The 13,995-nt window shown below is 34.3% G+C and overlaps 1 protein-coding gene across 1 annotated transcript; it reads left to right on the forward strand.

Annotated features, from left to right (window-relative positions):
- Positions 1-3,508: 3,508 nt before the first annotated feature.
- LOC127158420 (uncharacterized) lies at positions 3,509-12,629 on the forward strand. The gene is made up of 11 exons (XM_051101552.1): positions 3,509-3,564; positions 3,962-4,082; positions 5,444-5,619; positions 6,273-6,455; positions 6,557-6,671; positions 6,761-6,921; positions 9,068-9,238; positions 10,741-10,882; positions 10,992-11,302; positions 11,399-11,437; positions 12,228-12,629. The coding sequence occupies exons 1-11, from the start codon at positions 3,517-3,519 to the stop codon at positions 12,627-12,629; spliced, it is 1,869 nt and encodes a 622-aa protein (XP_050957509.1). The 5' UTR covers positions 3,509-3,516.
- Positions 12,630-13,995: the final 1,366 nt, after the last annotated feature.

Below are 13,995 nucleotides of genomic sequence, written 5' to 3' on the forward strand. Positions count from 1 at the left end.
TATTTGAAAGTATTTTCTATATTTCTATTAAAATGTAATTAATTCCACTGATTTCAAATATGACATTTAGCATTACTCCAGTCACATGATCCTTCAGAAATCATTCTATATTCTAATTTGCTGCTCGCTATTATTATTATTACTATTATTATTAAGTTGAAAACAGCTGAGTAGATTTTATTTTCAGGTTTCTTTGATGAATAGAAAGTTCAGAAGCATTTATCTGAAATAGAAATGTCTTTATCATCACTTTTGTTCAATCTAAAGCATCCTTGCTAAATAAAAGTATTAATTTCTATGATCTATTAATTCTATAATAATGTATATATACACGCACACTGACTCCAAGCTTTTGAATGGTATAGTGTATATGTTACAAAAGCCTTTTTATTTCAGATAAATGCTGATCTTTGGATCTTTCAATTTATCAAAGAATCCAGAAAAAATGTACTCAACTGCTTTAAATATTGATGATAATCAGAAATGTTTCTTGAGCAGCAAATCAGCATATTAGAATGATTTCTGAAGGATCAAGTGACACAGAAGACTGTAATGATGTAATGATGCTGAAAATTTAGCTTTGATCACAGAAATATATTACACTTTAAAATATATTCAAATAGAAGCTTAAATTTTGTGTTATTGTGCATCAAATAAATGCAGGCTTGGTGAGCAGAAGACTCTTTAAAAAAAAAAAAAAACTAAGAATCTTACTGTTCAAAAACTTTTGGCTGGTAGTGTATATTTTTGTAACATTTTAAATTGAATTATTTTTGTAAAATAATAAATATAAAATGCCCAAATGCCCTAAGTATGTGGAGGACCTGGACAAATTTCATATCAAGTTGTGATGAACAAGGCCTGAAGGTCAATGTCATGTTTAAACTATCAAAGCAATCAACCTCTATTTAGCCCATGTATGTGTAGCCTACTGCATATGGAGAACTGTTGATTCTGTCATTTAAATGTTAACACTTTATGAACACTTTTTTTAAAAAAAAAATAACTGACAATTATACAATACCAACTTTTACAATAATTTTACATACTTTTACAATACCAAAATCGAACTGTCCCCTTTAAACATTACATTACATTTAAAATTCGCCTAAAATCGATGGTAATAAATGTGAATTTATCTCATTACATAAATGAACAAGGTCAGGTTTAAAGGTTTTTATTAATAATTAGCCTAATGTAGTCAATGCAAGCGTATTACAGGCTGTCATAATGACGAAATCAGCTCTGTATATTAGACATATTAAATATATTAGATTTAAGTTGTGGCATTTTAGCCTAGACATCCTTTACACAAATAAGAAAACGTGTATTAGTAAAACGAAGGACAATGGCCTATTATTTTATATAGATCCCCGAAACAACCGTAAGTTGCTTTGACGTACTTCCGGGTTTCCCGGTATAGGGATTGGGGAATCACAAGGTGACGTATTTGATATGGGCGTGCCTTTCGACATCTAATTTACATCCCTGCTCCGGCATCAAAACAAAGAGGTTGGACTGTGACAGCTGATCTGAGGTAAGACGCTCATGTCAATCAACTATCGTGGGAGCGGCCTCTGACGGTGTGACGCCACAACGACAGGCATCTGAGAATGGCCCGATTTGAAAAAGGGGATATTATTTATACAGACTAATTAAAAACCACTGCATGGATTTTTATCATTATAGGGTAGATTTGTACATACACTGCCAACACACATTAATGTGCAAACAACATGAAAAAGTGAACTTAGCATCCGATGACCCCTTTAAATTGATTAAAAAGTGACAGTAAGACATTAATAATTTTACAAAAGATTCTATTTCAAATAAATGCTGTAATTTTGAACTTTCTGGTCCTAAAAAAAGCTATTGCGGTTTCTACAAAAATATTAAGTAGAACACTCAATAATAATAAATGTTTCTTGAACAGCAAATCAGCATAGAGAATGATTTCTGAAGGATCACGTGACACTGAGGACTAGAGTAATGATGCTGAAAATTCGGCTTTGACCACTGAAATTACATTATAAAATATGTAAAAATACAAAACACTTATTTTAACTTGTAATAATATTTCACAATATTACTGTTTTTATTTTATTTTTTTAAATAAATGCAGTCCACAAAGACTTGGGGCAAAATGCCTGCGCACAATTAAATCTACTCAGCTGTTTCTAACGGTGAAAAGGATTGGCTCAGGTTGCACCATCCTTTTTTTTACACGTTTATACAGCGTTGCGCATTATGACAAATCACACACGATTCTGTTGAGCTTAGGAATGCAATGGCCAATCAGAGGCGTTCAGATCACTTAAATAAGACACTTATTTCACAGTGTAGAGAGCTTCAGCGATTTTAAAGATAGATATATTTTGTTGGTTTTGATGTTGAGAGTGCCTAAACTCGATAGATCGAAGTTAGTGAAAATGTTCTTCACTAGCTTTCTGTATCTACCTTATTTATCAATGCGGAAGTAAGCTGTTTTCTGGTAATGTGTTAGACTTTTTGTTTGCCAATTTAGCAACTTTTCCGACCACCCTAGCAACTTTTTCTTTCAAAAGCACCTACAAATGTAGCTATTTTAGATAAATGTGACCCAAACCATAAAAAGGCACAATTTTTCCATCTAAATTACACAAAGAGTAAACCAAAGATGCCTTGAAGTACATACATCACATGCATTAAGTTAACTGCTATTTGCAATGGTTCAATTTCATAATAGCCTATGATAATAATAATAATTGAATAATTGTTCATTTATGATACATCTTGTTAGCTGCCTATGGTCTTACAAAAATATGAAAAATCTGAATGCTTGTCTAAATATTTGCACCTGGGCATTTCTTATTATGCCTTTAAAAAAAAAAAAAAAAAAAGATTCTTGATACATTGGATAGCAGGGTTAAAAAAATGCAAACAGCTCATATAGCTTTCTGTTTATTATAGTATATGTATACTTTTATACTAGAAAATTAACCACTTTTTAAGACTCCCAGGTCCTGTTTTGTACGCTACCTTTTTGCAACTGCACTTCCTGTAACTCAACACTTGATTGAAATTCCTCTATAGAGATTTGACTCTGCCTGTACGTCACATTCATACTGTTTAAGCCTACTGTCTGCTGATTTCCAGAAATCCATTAATCGGTTCCATAGAGTTATTAACCTAAACACAGACTGATGGTGTCAGCAGGGTCTCTGTTGAGAGATATTGATGTCACGGCTCAAATAATTGTCGTCTCCCATGATAAAAGATCATGGCTGTATGATAGAGAGGATTAACTGTTTTTATCTGGGATTAAAGACAGCCCCCGTCTAGGTTTCCTAATGGGTGTGGGTTTATATTCAAAGCTTAAGACCTTCTAAAAGCTCTCCACCCAGCACTTCAGTCTAGAGAGAAGCTCGCTCGCGCCAGTTTGTACACAGGTACTAGACGACAACATGACTGAAACTTTAGTAGTCGTTTTGAAGAACTATGCACTGATATTTGTATTTTAATAAGAAGAAGATCCAGATGAAGATTGTAGAATTGGAGATGACGTCTGTGGCGGACAAAATGGAGGTATTCAATACTTTTTATTGACATTTTGGGCAACACTTAACAAGAAGGTTCTTTAGTTAACATGAGCTATGAACAATACATGCATTTATTAATCTTAGTAAATGTTAATTCCAGCATTTACTAATGCATTATTAAAATCACAAGTTGTGTAAGTTAACATCATGGTTAATGCATTGTGAATTGACATGAACTAACAATGAACAACTGTATTTTTATTAACTACCATTAACAAAGATTGATAAATAGTGTAATAAATCTACATTGTATGTTCATGTTAGTTAAAACTATGACTAATGTTAACAAATGACACCTTATTGTAAAGTGCTACCACATTTTGTATATTTACTACTGTCTGTTTATGATGTTAAAATTGAATCAAATGTTTTTGTCTTGACAGCAAGTGTCAGAACAGGATCAGTTGTTTTCTCTGGTTAGTAACGCTCAGCGTGGAAGAATGGAGGAACAACGCTGTACCTTGACTCCAACAACACCTCAGCAAGCTCATGCCTACAGCCCAGGTCTGTGATCAAGATATGAAGTAATTATTGAAAATTAATTTACTGTCACCCCACCCTTATGAAAATTAACCATGGTTTTACTACAAATAAAACCAAAAAAACACGCTTACTATAGTTAATCCACGGTAACCACAAATTAACCATAGTTTTTCTTCACTAACCATAGTTTAACCAATATTATGTGTAGTAAAACTGTGGTTATACAAATGTGGTTATTACACTTTTACTACAATAAAACCAGGGTTAATTTTTGTAGATCGTCTTTATTAGTAGTATTTATTTATTAAGGCAAGGAAAAATGAATATAATTTAAAAAAATGCAAATTTATCACCATTCTTACACATCTGATCAATTACAGTACATTAAGATAATTGTTTTGTATTACATGTTTTCTAAAATGTTGTATTTTAATATGCAAATTAGGTATATGTTTTATTAATTAAATATGCACTCATCAACATACATACTTTTACAGAACAGAGATCTGAACATTGGATAAAGCCAGGTTCAAATTTGTATTTTATTTTGTTCATACATAGAGTAAAAGTGGGGATTTTGTATTTATCATTTAATACATAAAAAATACATAAAAAAACACTTTCAATAGCCAGAATTTTTTTTTTTTTTTATATAAATCAAATGAATGACTGATATGTGACCCTGGACCACAAAACCAGTCTTAAGTAGCATGGGTATATTTGTAGCAATAGCCAAAAATACATTGTATTGCCAAAAATTAAGATATTAAGTAAAGATCATGTTCCATGAAGAGGTTTTGTAAATTTCCTTCCATAAATATATCAAAACTTAATTTTTGATTAGTAATATGCATTGCTAAGAGCTTAATTCAGAAAACTTTAAAGGTGATTTTCTCAGTATTTAGATTTTTTTGCACCCTCAAATAGTTGTATCTCAGCCAAATATTGTCCTATCCTAACAAACCACACATCAATGGAAAGTGTATTTATTCAGCTTTTGACCCTTATGACTGGTTTTGTGATCCAGGATCACGTATGTGACCAAATCCCTCCATAAAAACTTTCAGAACATAGATAGGAATAAGACTAAAGTTTGGTGGATTTAAGTGCTGGTGAAATAAAGTTTTCTGGCTCAGTGCAGGAGAAAATCTCATTTTGAGAAAACGGCCTTTAAATACATGTGTTGTAATTGAAATCTTCAAATGCAAATGAGTAAAGTGTAACACTTAAATGTGTATTATGGATGTTTTCTTTCCACTAGTCTAAATGCAAGTTATGTAAGCGAGATATGTACGCGAAAATATCAAAATTGACCAGTGCATAACTAACAATGTAGTATCTTGCCTTAATAGTAACAATGTTCTCTGCATGTTCTGCACCAGATCCCGATGAGTTTTTCCAGTTGCTGGTCAAGAGTCAAAGTCAAAGATTAGATGACCAACGAGTGACACTTAGCTCATTGCCAGGGATGGAGGCGTTCACGATCAAAGACCCGAAAGATGGAAATGTATTGAAGGCAAACTTTGATCAGATTTGCAGCATGGTCAGCAGAGCTCATGTGAGTTTTAGACATCGACTAAGTATAAAGGGGGTGTGACGATAAATCGATTAGATTTTCTGAGGTTAGTTTTTAACTGCACACTTCTCGTGAAAAAGAGTGCTTGTGCATTCGGCTGAGTAGTAGTGGTTAAATGTACTTGCACCTCGGCGTTTTTGTTTTATGATGCAAGATTAATGTAAACGCAGCCCACTGTGAACACTCAACTTGCAATTTGCTTTAACCTATTCAGACTTTATGAATGATTATTTTAGGTTCAAGTGGTGTGTGTGTGTAAGGAACTGGAAGTAAACATAGTACGGCTGTTTCTAAAGCACACAGTGCCATCTGATGTTAAAAACTAAGCTCAGAGTCACTAAATCGTTCCACGAACTGATTTATCATCATACCTCTTTATATATAACACTACACTGCAAAAAATGAACATTTTTGATCTTTTTAAAAAAAAGAACTGTTAATTTAAGATTATATATTTCACAAGAATACACTACTTTCTATTTCAAAGTGTTACTTGACATTTCTTACTAGCAATTTCTGAGTGAAAATGTATATGTGCATATGTATGCAGAGTGTATATATAGAATTGAGAAAGTATTGAGAATAAAGTATTGTATTGTTATACATTGTATGGACTTTTTTTACTTGTCATGTAGAGTTTCAAGAAACGCAACCCTCAAAAAATGAGCCTGAGCCCCGGGGTCCAGGGCTCTATAAGAAGATCAAGCTTCAGTCCTCAAACTACTGCTGATTCAGACACTTACAACACGCTTACAACCAAATCAGCTTCATTCAACCCTATATCAGACAAGGAAAGAATGGACTATGAAAGTTTGCAAGTGAGTATGAATGTTATATTTAAAGCAGCCTTGGTTACTTTTTCTCAGAACTTCCTACTAACAGGTTTAAAAGCCGGGTATTCTTGTTCTTAATCCATCAGCGTGAGCAGGACCAGCTGTTGCGTCTAGTTAGTCAAGCACAAAGTGGACGTATGGATGAACAACGCTGCTCGATTAACCCTTTATCACCTGGACATATAGATAACAGCCAGTCAGGTAAGCCTGTCAGTTGGTGTCATTTATCAAATAACTACAAAGTGCAAATCAATTAGTACAATTTCTGTTTCTCTACACATTCCAAACAGATCAAGATGTCGAGAAGTTTTTTAAACTCATTGCTAACACCCAAAATCGCCGGTTAGATGACCAGCGGGCGACGCTAAACCTGTTGCCAGAGGTCAAATCGCCTCATGGTATGACTGTTCAGGATTCAGATCAGCTCTTCAGCATGGTCTCCAGAATACAGGTGAGATGTTGCCTTCATCATTTAAAGCATTATACACTACCAGTGTTGGGTGTAACGCGTTACAAAGTAACGCGTTACTGTAATAATATTACTTTTTTTAGTAACTAGTAGTGTAAGGCATTACTCGTCTGAAAATGGTAATATTATTACAGTTTTCCCGAGCTAGTTACTTGCGTTACATTTGCCAGTAGCACCTTCATCACACACAAGGCACACAACACAGAGAACAGAAGGGAAGGGGTGGGGGCGTGAATGGAACAGTGATTGGTCTTGGGTTTGGCACGAGGTATCATTTACCATCACCGATTGGTCGACACCCGGCAGCCGGCAGCAGAGCGGCACCCGCAAAGACAGATGGGGAAAAATGGAAGCGTCAACAACGGCAAGCTCTTTTTCAGAGGAAGGTTCCCAGTAGCGCTGCACAATTAATCGTATCGCAATCGCAATCGCGATGTCAGCCTGTGCGATTATATGACGGCAAAATGTTGCGATTATATTAAATAAGTTTGGACTTGAGAACACCTTTTTTTTTTTTTTTTTTTTTTTTTGGATTTGGATTTGGATTTGAGATTACTGACACTGACCAGAGAGAGGTACTGTGCAAGAATTAGAGGCCCTGTTTCACCTGGTATTAACATGCGTTTTCTGATGCGTCGATCTGATCACAAGTGGACAATGCTAAGTACAGGTGTAAATAGTGGTGTAAAACGTTTTCAGCTTGTCCACTTTTGACCACATCCACTTTTCAAAATCCCGTTTGTGTCCCCCTCACTTTCAAATTCGTTTGTTAAATGAATGTCTCGTATTGTAGAAAGCACGCGCAGCGCCGCTGAGAGTTCGCACGATCCTTAAAACGAAACCGAAAGTAAAACGCGCACACGCCTTCAAAAGCAATTTTAATACCCGCTTTTAGAGAGCGGTTCCACAGTGCGCGCAAATTAGGCTACATAACATATATATGTTGTTATTTGTATGTATCCTATAATAGGTTGTGTAGTTGTTTATAGCTCTGTATCAGGCTTAAAAAAATTGGTCTCTATTTGCACTTTGAACATTGAGAGAGTAGCCTAGCCTACTTTTGATTATGGCTGCACTATTGTTTGCACTTAATACAGCTATTCTTTTGTTTAGACTATTTTTATTTATACTGTTTTTATTTATATTTGTAAAAAAGATCTTCAGTTAGGAGGTCAAACGTTCTAGAAGCTCATAATTCATATACAGTTCTAATGTCTGAAGAGAATCACATAAAATCATACAGGAGAGACGGCAGTCAGTTGAGTTTGTAATGTATGTAAATGCAGGAATGTGGTCAGAAGTGGTCGAAAGTGGACAGAAGAGATGGATTAAAACGCCAGATGTAAACGACTGTGTCTCCATTGTCCACTTGTGATCCGATCGACCAAAAACATATCCAGTTGTTGGCGTAATAAAGACCCTAAAGAACACTCCTCCTTTGTATGTTCTCCCTCCATCTGATGCATCTCAGGCAATTATAGAGTAATTAAGAAAAAAATGTAACTAGTAATATAACTAGTAATATAACTAGTTACTTTCTCCAGGGAGTAATAAAGTAAAGTAAGGCATTACTATTTTTGAGAGTAATATGTAATATGTAATATATTACTTTTTTGAGTAACTAGCCCCAACACTGTACACTACTATTTACAAGTGTGGAGTCATTAAGTCATTTTTTAAAAACAGAAATGGATACGTTTATTCAGCAAGTATGCATTATATTAATTGAACGTGACAGTAAAGACTTTAATAATGTTGCAGAAGATTTTATTTCAGATAAACGCTTTTATTTTGAACTGTTAATCGAAGAATCCTTATAAGTGTAACCTGGTTTTCACAAAAATTACAGTATGTTTTCATTAAAAATTTAACTATTTTATAAAAAAAATAACAGAAAATGTGATGAATGATAGATTTTAGACTATGCACAGCTCTAAAAACAAGGGCAAGAGCCCAAATATAGGCCAGCAAAAAAAAGGCTTATTTTAAGATCTCAATCAACATTTACTAGCACTCTCCCGTTTCCATAATTGGTCCATGTCCTGAAATAGAAACCTGGACAGACTATCATTAATTTAAAAGCACTCTGTGATAACGATGCACTCTTGTATTATTTTCTCTACGGCAGGGCTCTAGGATTGACGATCAGCGCTGCTCTGCTCCCAAAATCCAGCTGGGGTCTCCTGCCCCCCCAAAGAAGTCTCATTCTCAACAAGTATCCCCGACTAACCATCCATATGAGTCAGGCTCACCCACTAAATCATCCCGGAGATCGGGATCATTCAGTCCTGCCTCTGAGGTGAGCCAAACACACTGCACAGATCAATCCAGACAGCATCCAACAAGAATTTGAAAACACTGCATAACCTTTTTATAGGTTACAAAACTATTTATAACCAGTTTAGCATAATAGTACCACTGAAAGTGGCATTGATGCTACAGAAATTGTATATATTTAAAATTTTAATACCAGACAGTTTTTTCAAGATTTTTTTTGTGTGTGTGTGTTTGTCTCTTAGTTTTTCTTAGTTTCTTATGCTCACCAAGGCTGCATTTGTTTAAGAAAATACAGTAATATTGTGAAATATTATTACCATTTGAAATAATGAGTTTCTATTTGAATACATATTAAAATGTAATGCATTCCTGTGATTGTAAATCTGAACTTTCAGCAGCCTTTACTCCGTATGATTTACATTCAGAATGATTTCTGAAGGATCATGTGATTTTCAAGGATCTTTGTATCACTAGAATAATTATAATTATTCCTAACTTTTGACTAGTAATGTTTGTTTAAAATTTTATATTTTTTGTTGTAGTAGTACCATAAAAACATGCATTTGCCTCAAATGACCAGTAGCTCTTAAATTAGTTCACAGCGTGAACAATGCAAACCTTAAATTGTGATTACAACTGAATCATATATGCCACACGCAATATATACAGTCAAACCAAAATTTATTCAGACACCTTTAATAGTTCTCACATTATCACCGTTTATTCACTATAGTTTAGAAAATGGTAATAAAGTATGACCCAAACTCATGTTGATAATGTCAGATAACTTTGATAGAAAGATATCTAATGGATTACAATCAACCAAAAATTTTTCAAACTGTTAGTATGACAATATTTACACAACTATCAATACTTTGTTGACCAATTACCATTAAATGCTTAATTTTGTTCAGTCTATGGTGGAAAAAGGTTGCATTAGAAATTAAAGAAAAAAAACATGGTCAGGTCAAAGTATCTGAATAATTTTTGGTCCCACATTTTTATAAATTTTACTGGTAGTCCACTGTATGGAGAATTGTTTGGTATAATATGTCACAGTTTACCTTATTTTACTATCCATACTTACATAAATGAACTATACTGTTCTGAACCCGCTAGTGAAAAACTATCAAAAATTATATCTGGTGTCTGAATAATTTTTATTTTGACTGTTTGACTGTTTTTGCATTATTGACACACTTTTTGCATTACTGACACACTATTGTCCTATTTAATACTGTAAAGTTGCTTTGACACAACCTGTTTTGTTAAAAAGCGCTATATAAATAAACACGGTCGATTGATATACACAATGATATACACAAATAATGGATGCTTCATTCTTTAATTGTAAAAAAGAATTCACAATTTTAATGAAGAAAGATGTTCTGGGTTCAAAACAAGTTAAGTTTGTTTCATGGTGTCTGTTTTTATATGTAGGCCAAATGATGTCTTCGTATAGGTATAATTTAAATACAAATAAAAATTCACATTGGCTTATAGTGATTTCCTTCTCTGAATCAGGTACAAAATTGTATTGATCAGGACCAGTTTTTTTCCCTGGTGCATCATGCACAGCAACGGCGAATGGATGACCAGCGGTGCTCATTTGAACCCTTTAAAAAGACATCCTTCTCTCCAAAGAACCCAAACGTTAGTCCCACAGGTAACCTAAGACTTCTTACATAATTATGATTATTCATGACCCGCTCATCATAAAAAACCTTATCTCTGTAACCCTCATGTTTCACACTGTACTGGCTTGTTTCATGCAGCGGAAGATCCTGAGCAGTTTTTCAAGCTGATATCCAACTTTCAGAGCGGACGACTGGATGACCAGCGCATGACACTCAACGCATTCCCAGGCATCCAGAACTCTGGCACTGGAACTAGAAGAGAGAACAATAAAGCATTAGCCCCTCAAATCGTCCTGACCCCCGCGTCACCGGCTGTGCCAAAAAAAGTTTGTTCCAGACCGTCCTCTCCCACTCTGAGCGTCAGTGAATCAGACACACCTGTCAGGCCTCCCCCCAGATCGGCCTCGTTTTCCCCAGAGAGATTACTGCATGATGACATTTCTGCACAGGTGATGGATTTTATTTAGTATTTATTTTTGCTTTTCATCTCTACAAATTCAACTGAAGTGGTTGATATTAATTGTAAGCACACTTTTGTTTTACAGATATCATTTCAGATTTCCATGTGCTTCCCTCCACATCAGGTAGGTACTGTAGATGACCATAAAAATTATTTTACAGAATGAAAGTGATCATTTCATTTAATACATTTTATGATATGTACACAATAAAAGTGTGAAATAACCTTTTGGATCCTGAAAAAATGTTCTCAACTTTTTAACATATTAATAATAATAATAAAAAATGTTTCCTGAACAGCAAATCAGCATATTAGCATGATTTCCGAAGGATCATGTGACACTGATTGGAGTAATGATGCTGAAAATGTAGCTTTGATTACAGGAATAAATTACATTTTAAAATATATTCAAATAGAAAAGTTATTTTAAATAGTTAAAATATTTCACAATATTACTGCTTTTGCTGTAGGATCAAATAAATGTAGGCTTAGTGAGCAGAAGAGACATTAAAAATCTTGCTGTTCAAAAACTTTTGACTGGTAATGTATATACATCATTTTCAACAGTATTTCCCAAAAGTACTATTCATTTCTTGAAGTAAAACTTAAGTACACTTAGGTGAAACCTGGGTAAAATGCTAAACACAAGGTTACTCAGATTATGGAAAAATCGTTGTATGAATTCAAAGTCGGTCTGTGCCTTCATCGCTTATCTGTGAACTTAATGATTTTTTTAAACTTCCACATTAAGCTTGGATTTTATAAGCATTGATATTATATAATAGTGCTATATAATAGTACATCAGTTGGTTTAGAGAATTGAAAAGGTTATATAAAATGACTTCTAAACACCAAACCAAATTATTCAAGTGCATCAACAGTGTAAATTCTGATGTGTAATGTGTATTTTTCAGACGCATGAAGCAAATAACCAGCCGTGTCCATTACCTGAAGTCTTCCTCACCATCGGTCAACCAGGGGAGACTATAGTAATTCCTCTCACCCCTAGGCCTGGCAGACCGCTTTCTCTTAATGTGAACCCACCCAGACAGCATCGCTCCAGGTCTGCATCTCCTCACAAGTCTCCAGCCAGTCAGGGACACCCAAGACCCTCTTCTCCACACCCAAGAGACATGGCTAGTCCAATGGTCCCATATGAGGACTACATCTCTCTGAACCAAAGAATCCAGAACACTCAGCTGCAACAGAATAATGTAAGGGACAGAGCAGAACCAAACAAGGACGCTAAGAAGGGAAAAGGAAAGAGTAATGGAAAGAAAGAGAAAAAAGAGGCAAGCAAAGAAAAGAGAAAATAGGATGCTATGTATTATTCATATATTACGGTTTCACCTGGATGAATGCCAGTATTACAAATGAGCTAAGCTTGTTCGTTTTTAGATCAAATATATTTTCATTAAAAAAAATGTTTTAATTAGCATGTCAAAATAAGCTATGTTCACACTGGAAATTAACATACTGTTTAGTGGCTCAGGGTTTGAGTAAACTGACTGAAATTTGTTTATTTATTTGTGTGTCTGTATTAAGTGAAGGTGTAAATGTATAGTTTTTTTAATCTGCTGTGATGCATGATCAAATAGGCTTGTGCTATTTCTGTTGTGCTTGACGAACTCTTGTGAATAAATAAGTATTTGTGTGAAGCAATGCTGTCTGACTGTTTTTAAAATTTATGTTCCTGTTTCATGTAAAATAAATCATTGTGTAATTAGGCTACTGATATTGATCTCCTGCAAATGTACATAAACACATTTTCCAAAATTACTACTAACTTCATTAAGTGTAAATATAGGGATATAGGGTTATACAGATAGGGTTGAGGTCAAAAGTTACATACACATACACCTTGCAAATAAGAGGGATCATACAAAATGCATGTTATTTTTTATTTAGTACTGACCTGAATAAGATATTTCACATAAGATATAGTCCTCTTTTAAAAGTTTACATACACTTGTGTTGTTACCTGAATGATCCACAGCTGTTTTTTTAGTCCTTGTTTGTCCTGAATGGTTAAACTGCCTGCTGTTCTTCAGCATTTTTGTGTATTTGGACCCTTTCCAACGATGACTGTATGATTTTGAGATCCATCTTTTCACACTGAGGACAACTGAGGGACTCACATGCAACTGTTACAGAAGGTTCACATGCTTACTGATGCTTCAGAAGGAAACGGAATTTGAAGATCAGGGTAAATTTAAGTTATTTAATCTTCTGGGAAACATGTAAGTATCTTCTGTAGCTTCTGAAGGGCAGTACTAAATGGAAAAAAAAAAAAAATGATTTTTAGACAAAACAAGAAAAATGTACACATCTTCATTCTGTTCAGAAGTTAAAAGTTGTGTTTCATTCTGAAGCATCAGTGAGTGTTTGAATCTTCTGTAATAGTTGAATATGAGTCCAGTCGTCCTGGATCTCAAAATCATACAGTCATTGTTGAAAAGGGTTCAGATACACAAAAATGCTGAAAAATCTAAGAATTTGTGGGACCTGAAGGATTTTTCTAAAACAGTGGGTAACAGTGGGTAGTTTAACTGCTCAGGACAAAAAAAAAAAAAAAAAAAGTAACAACAGTATTACGAATCAAAGGTATGTAAACCTCTAAACGGTATTTTTTATAAATTCAACTATTATTTTCTCTCGTGGACTACATGTAAACATCCTTTA

The sequence above is a fragment of the Labeo rohita genome, chromosome 3, assembly GCF_022985175.1.
Source record: "Labeo rohita strain BAU-BD-2019 chromosome 3, IGBB_LRoh.1.0, whole genome shotgun sequence".
NCBI lineage: Eukaryota > Metazoa > Chordata > Actinopteri > Cypriniformes > Cyprinidae > Labeo > Labeo rohita.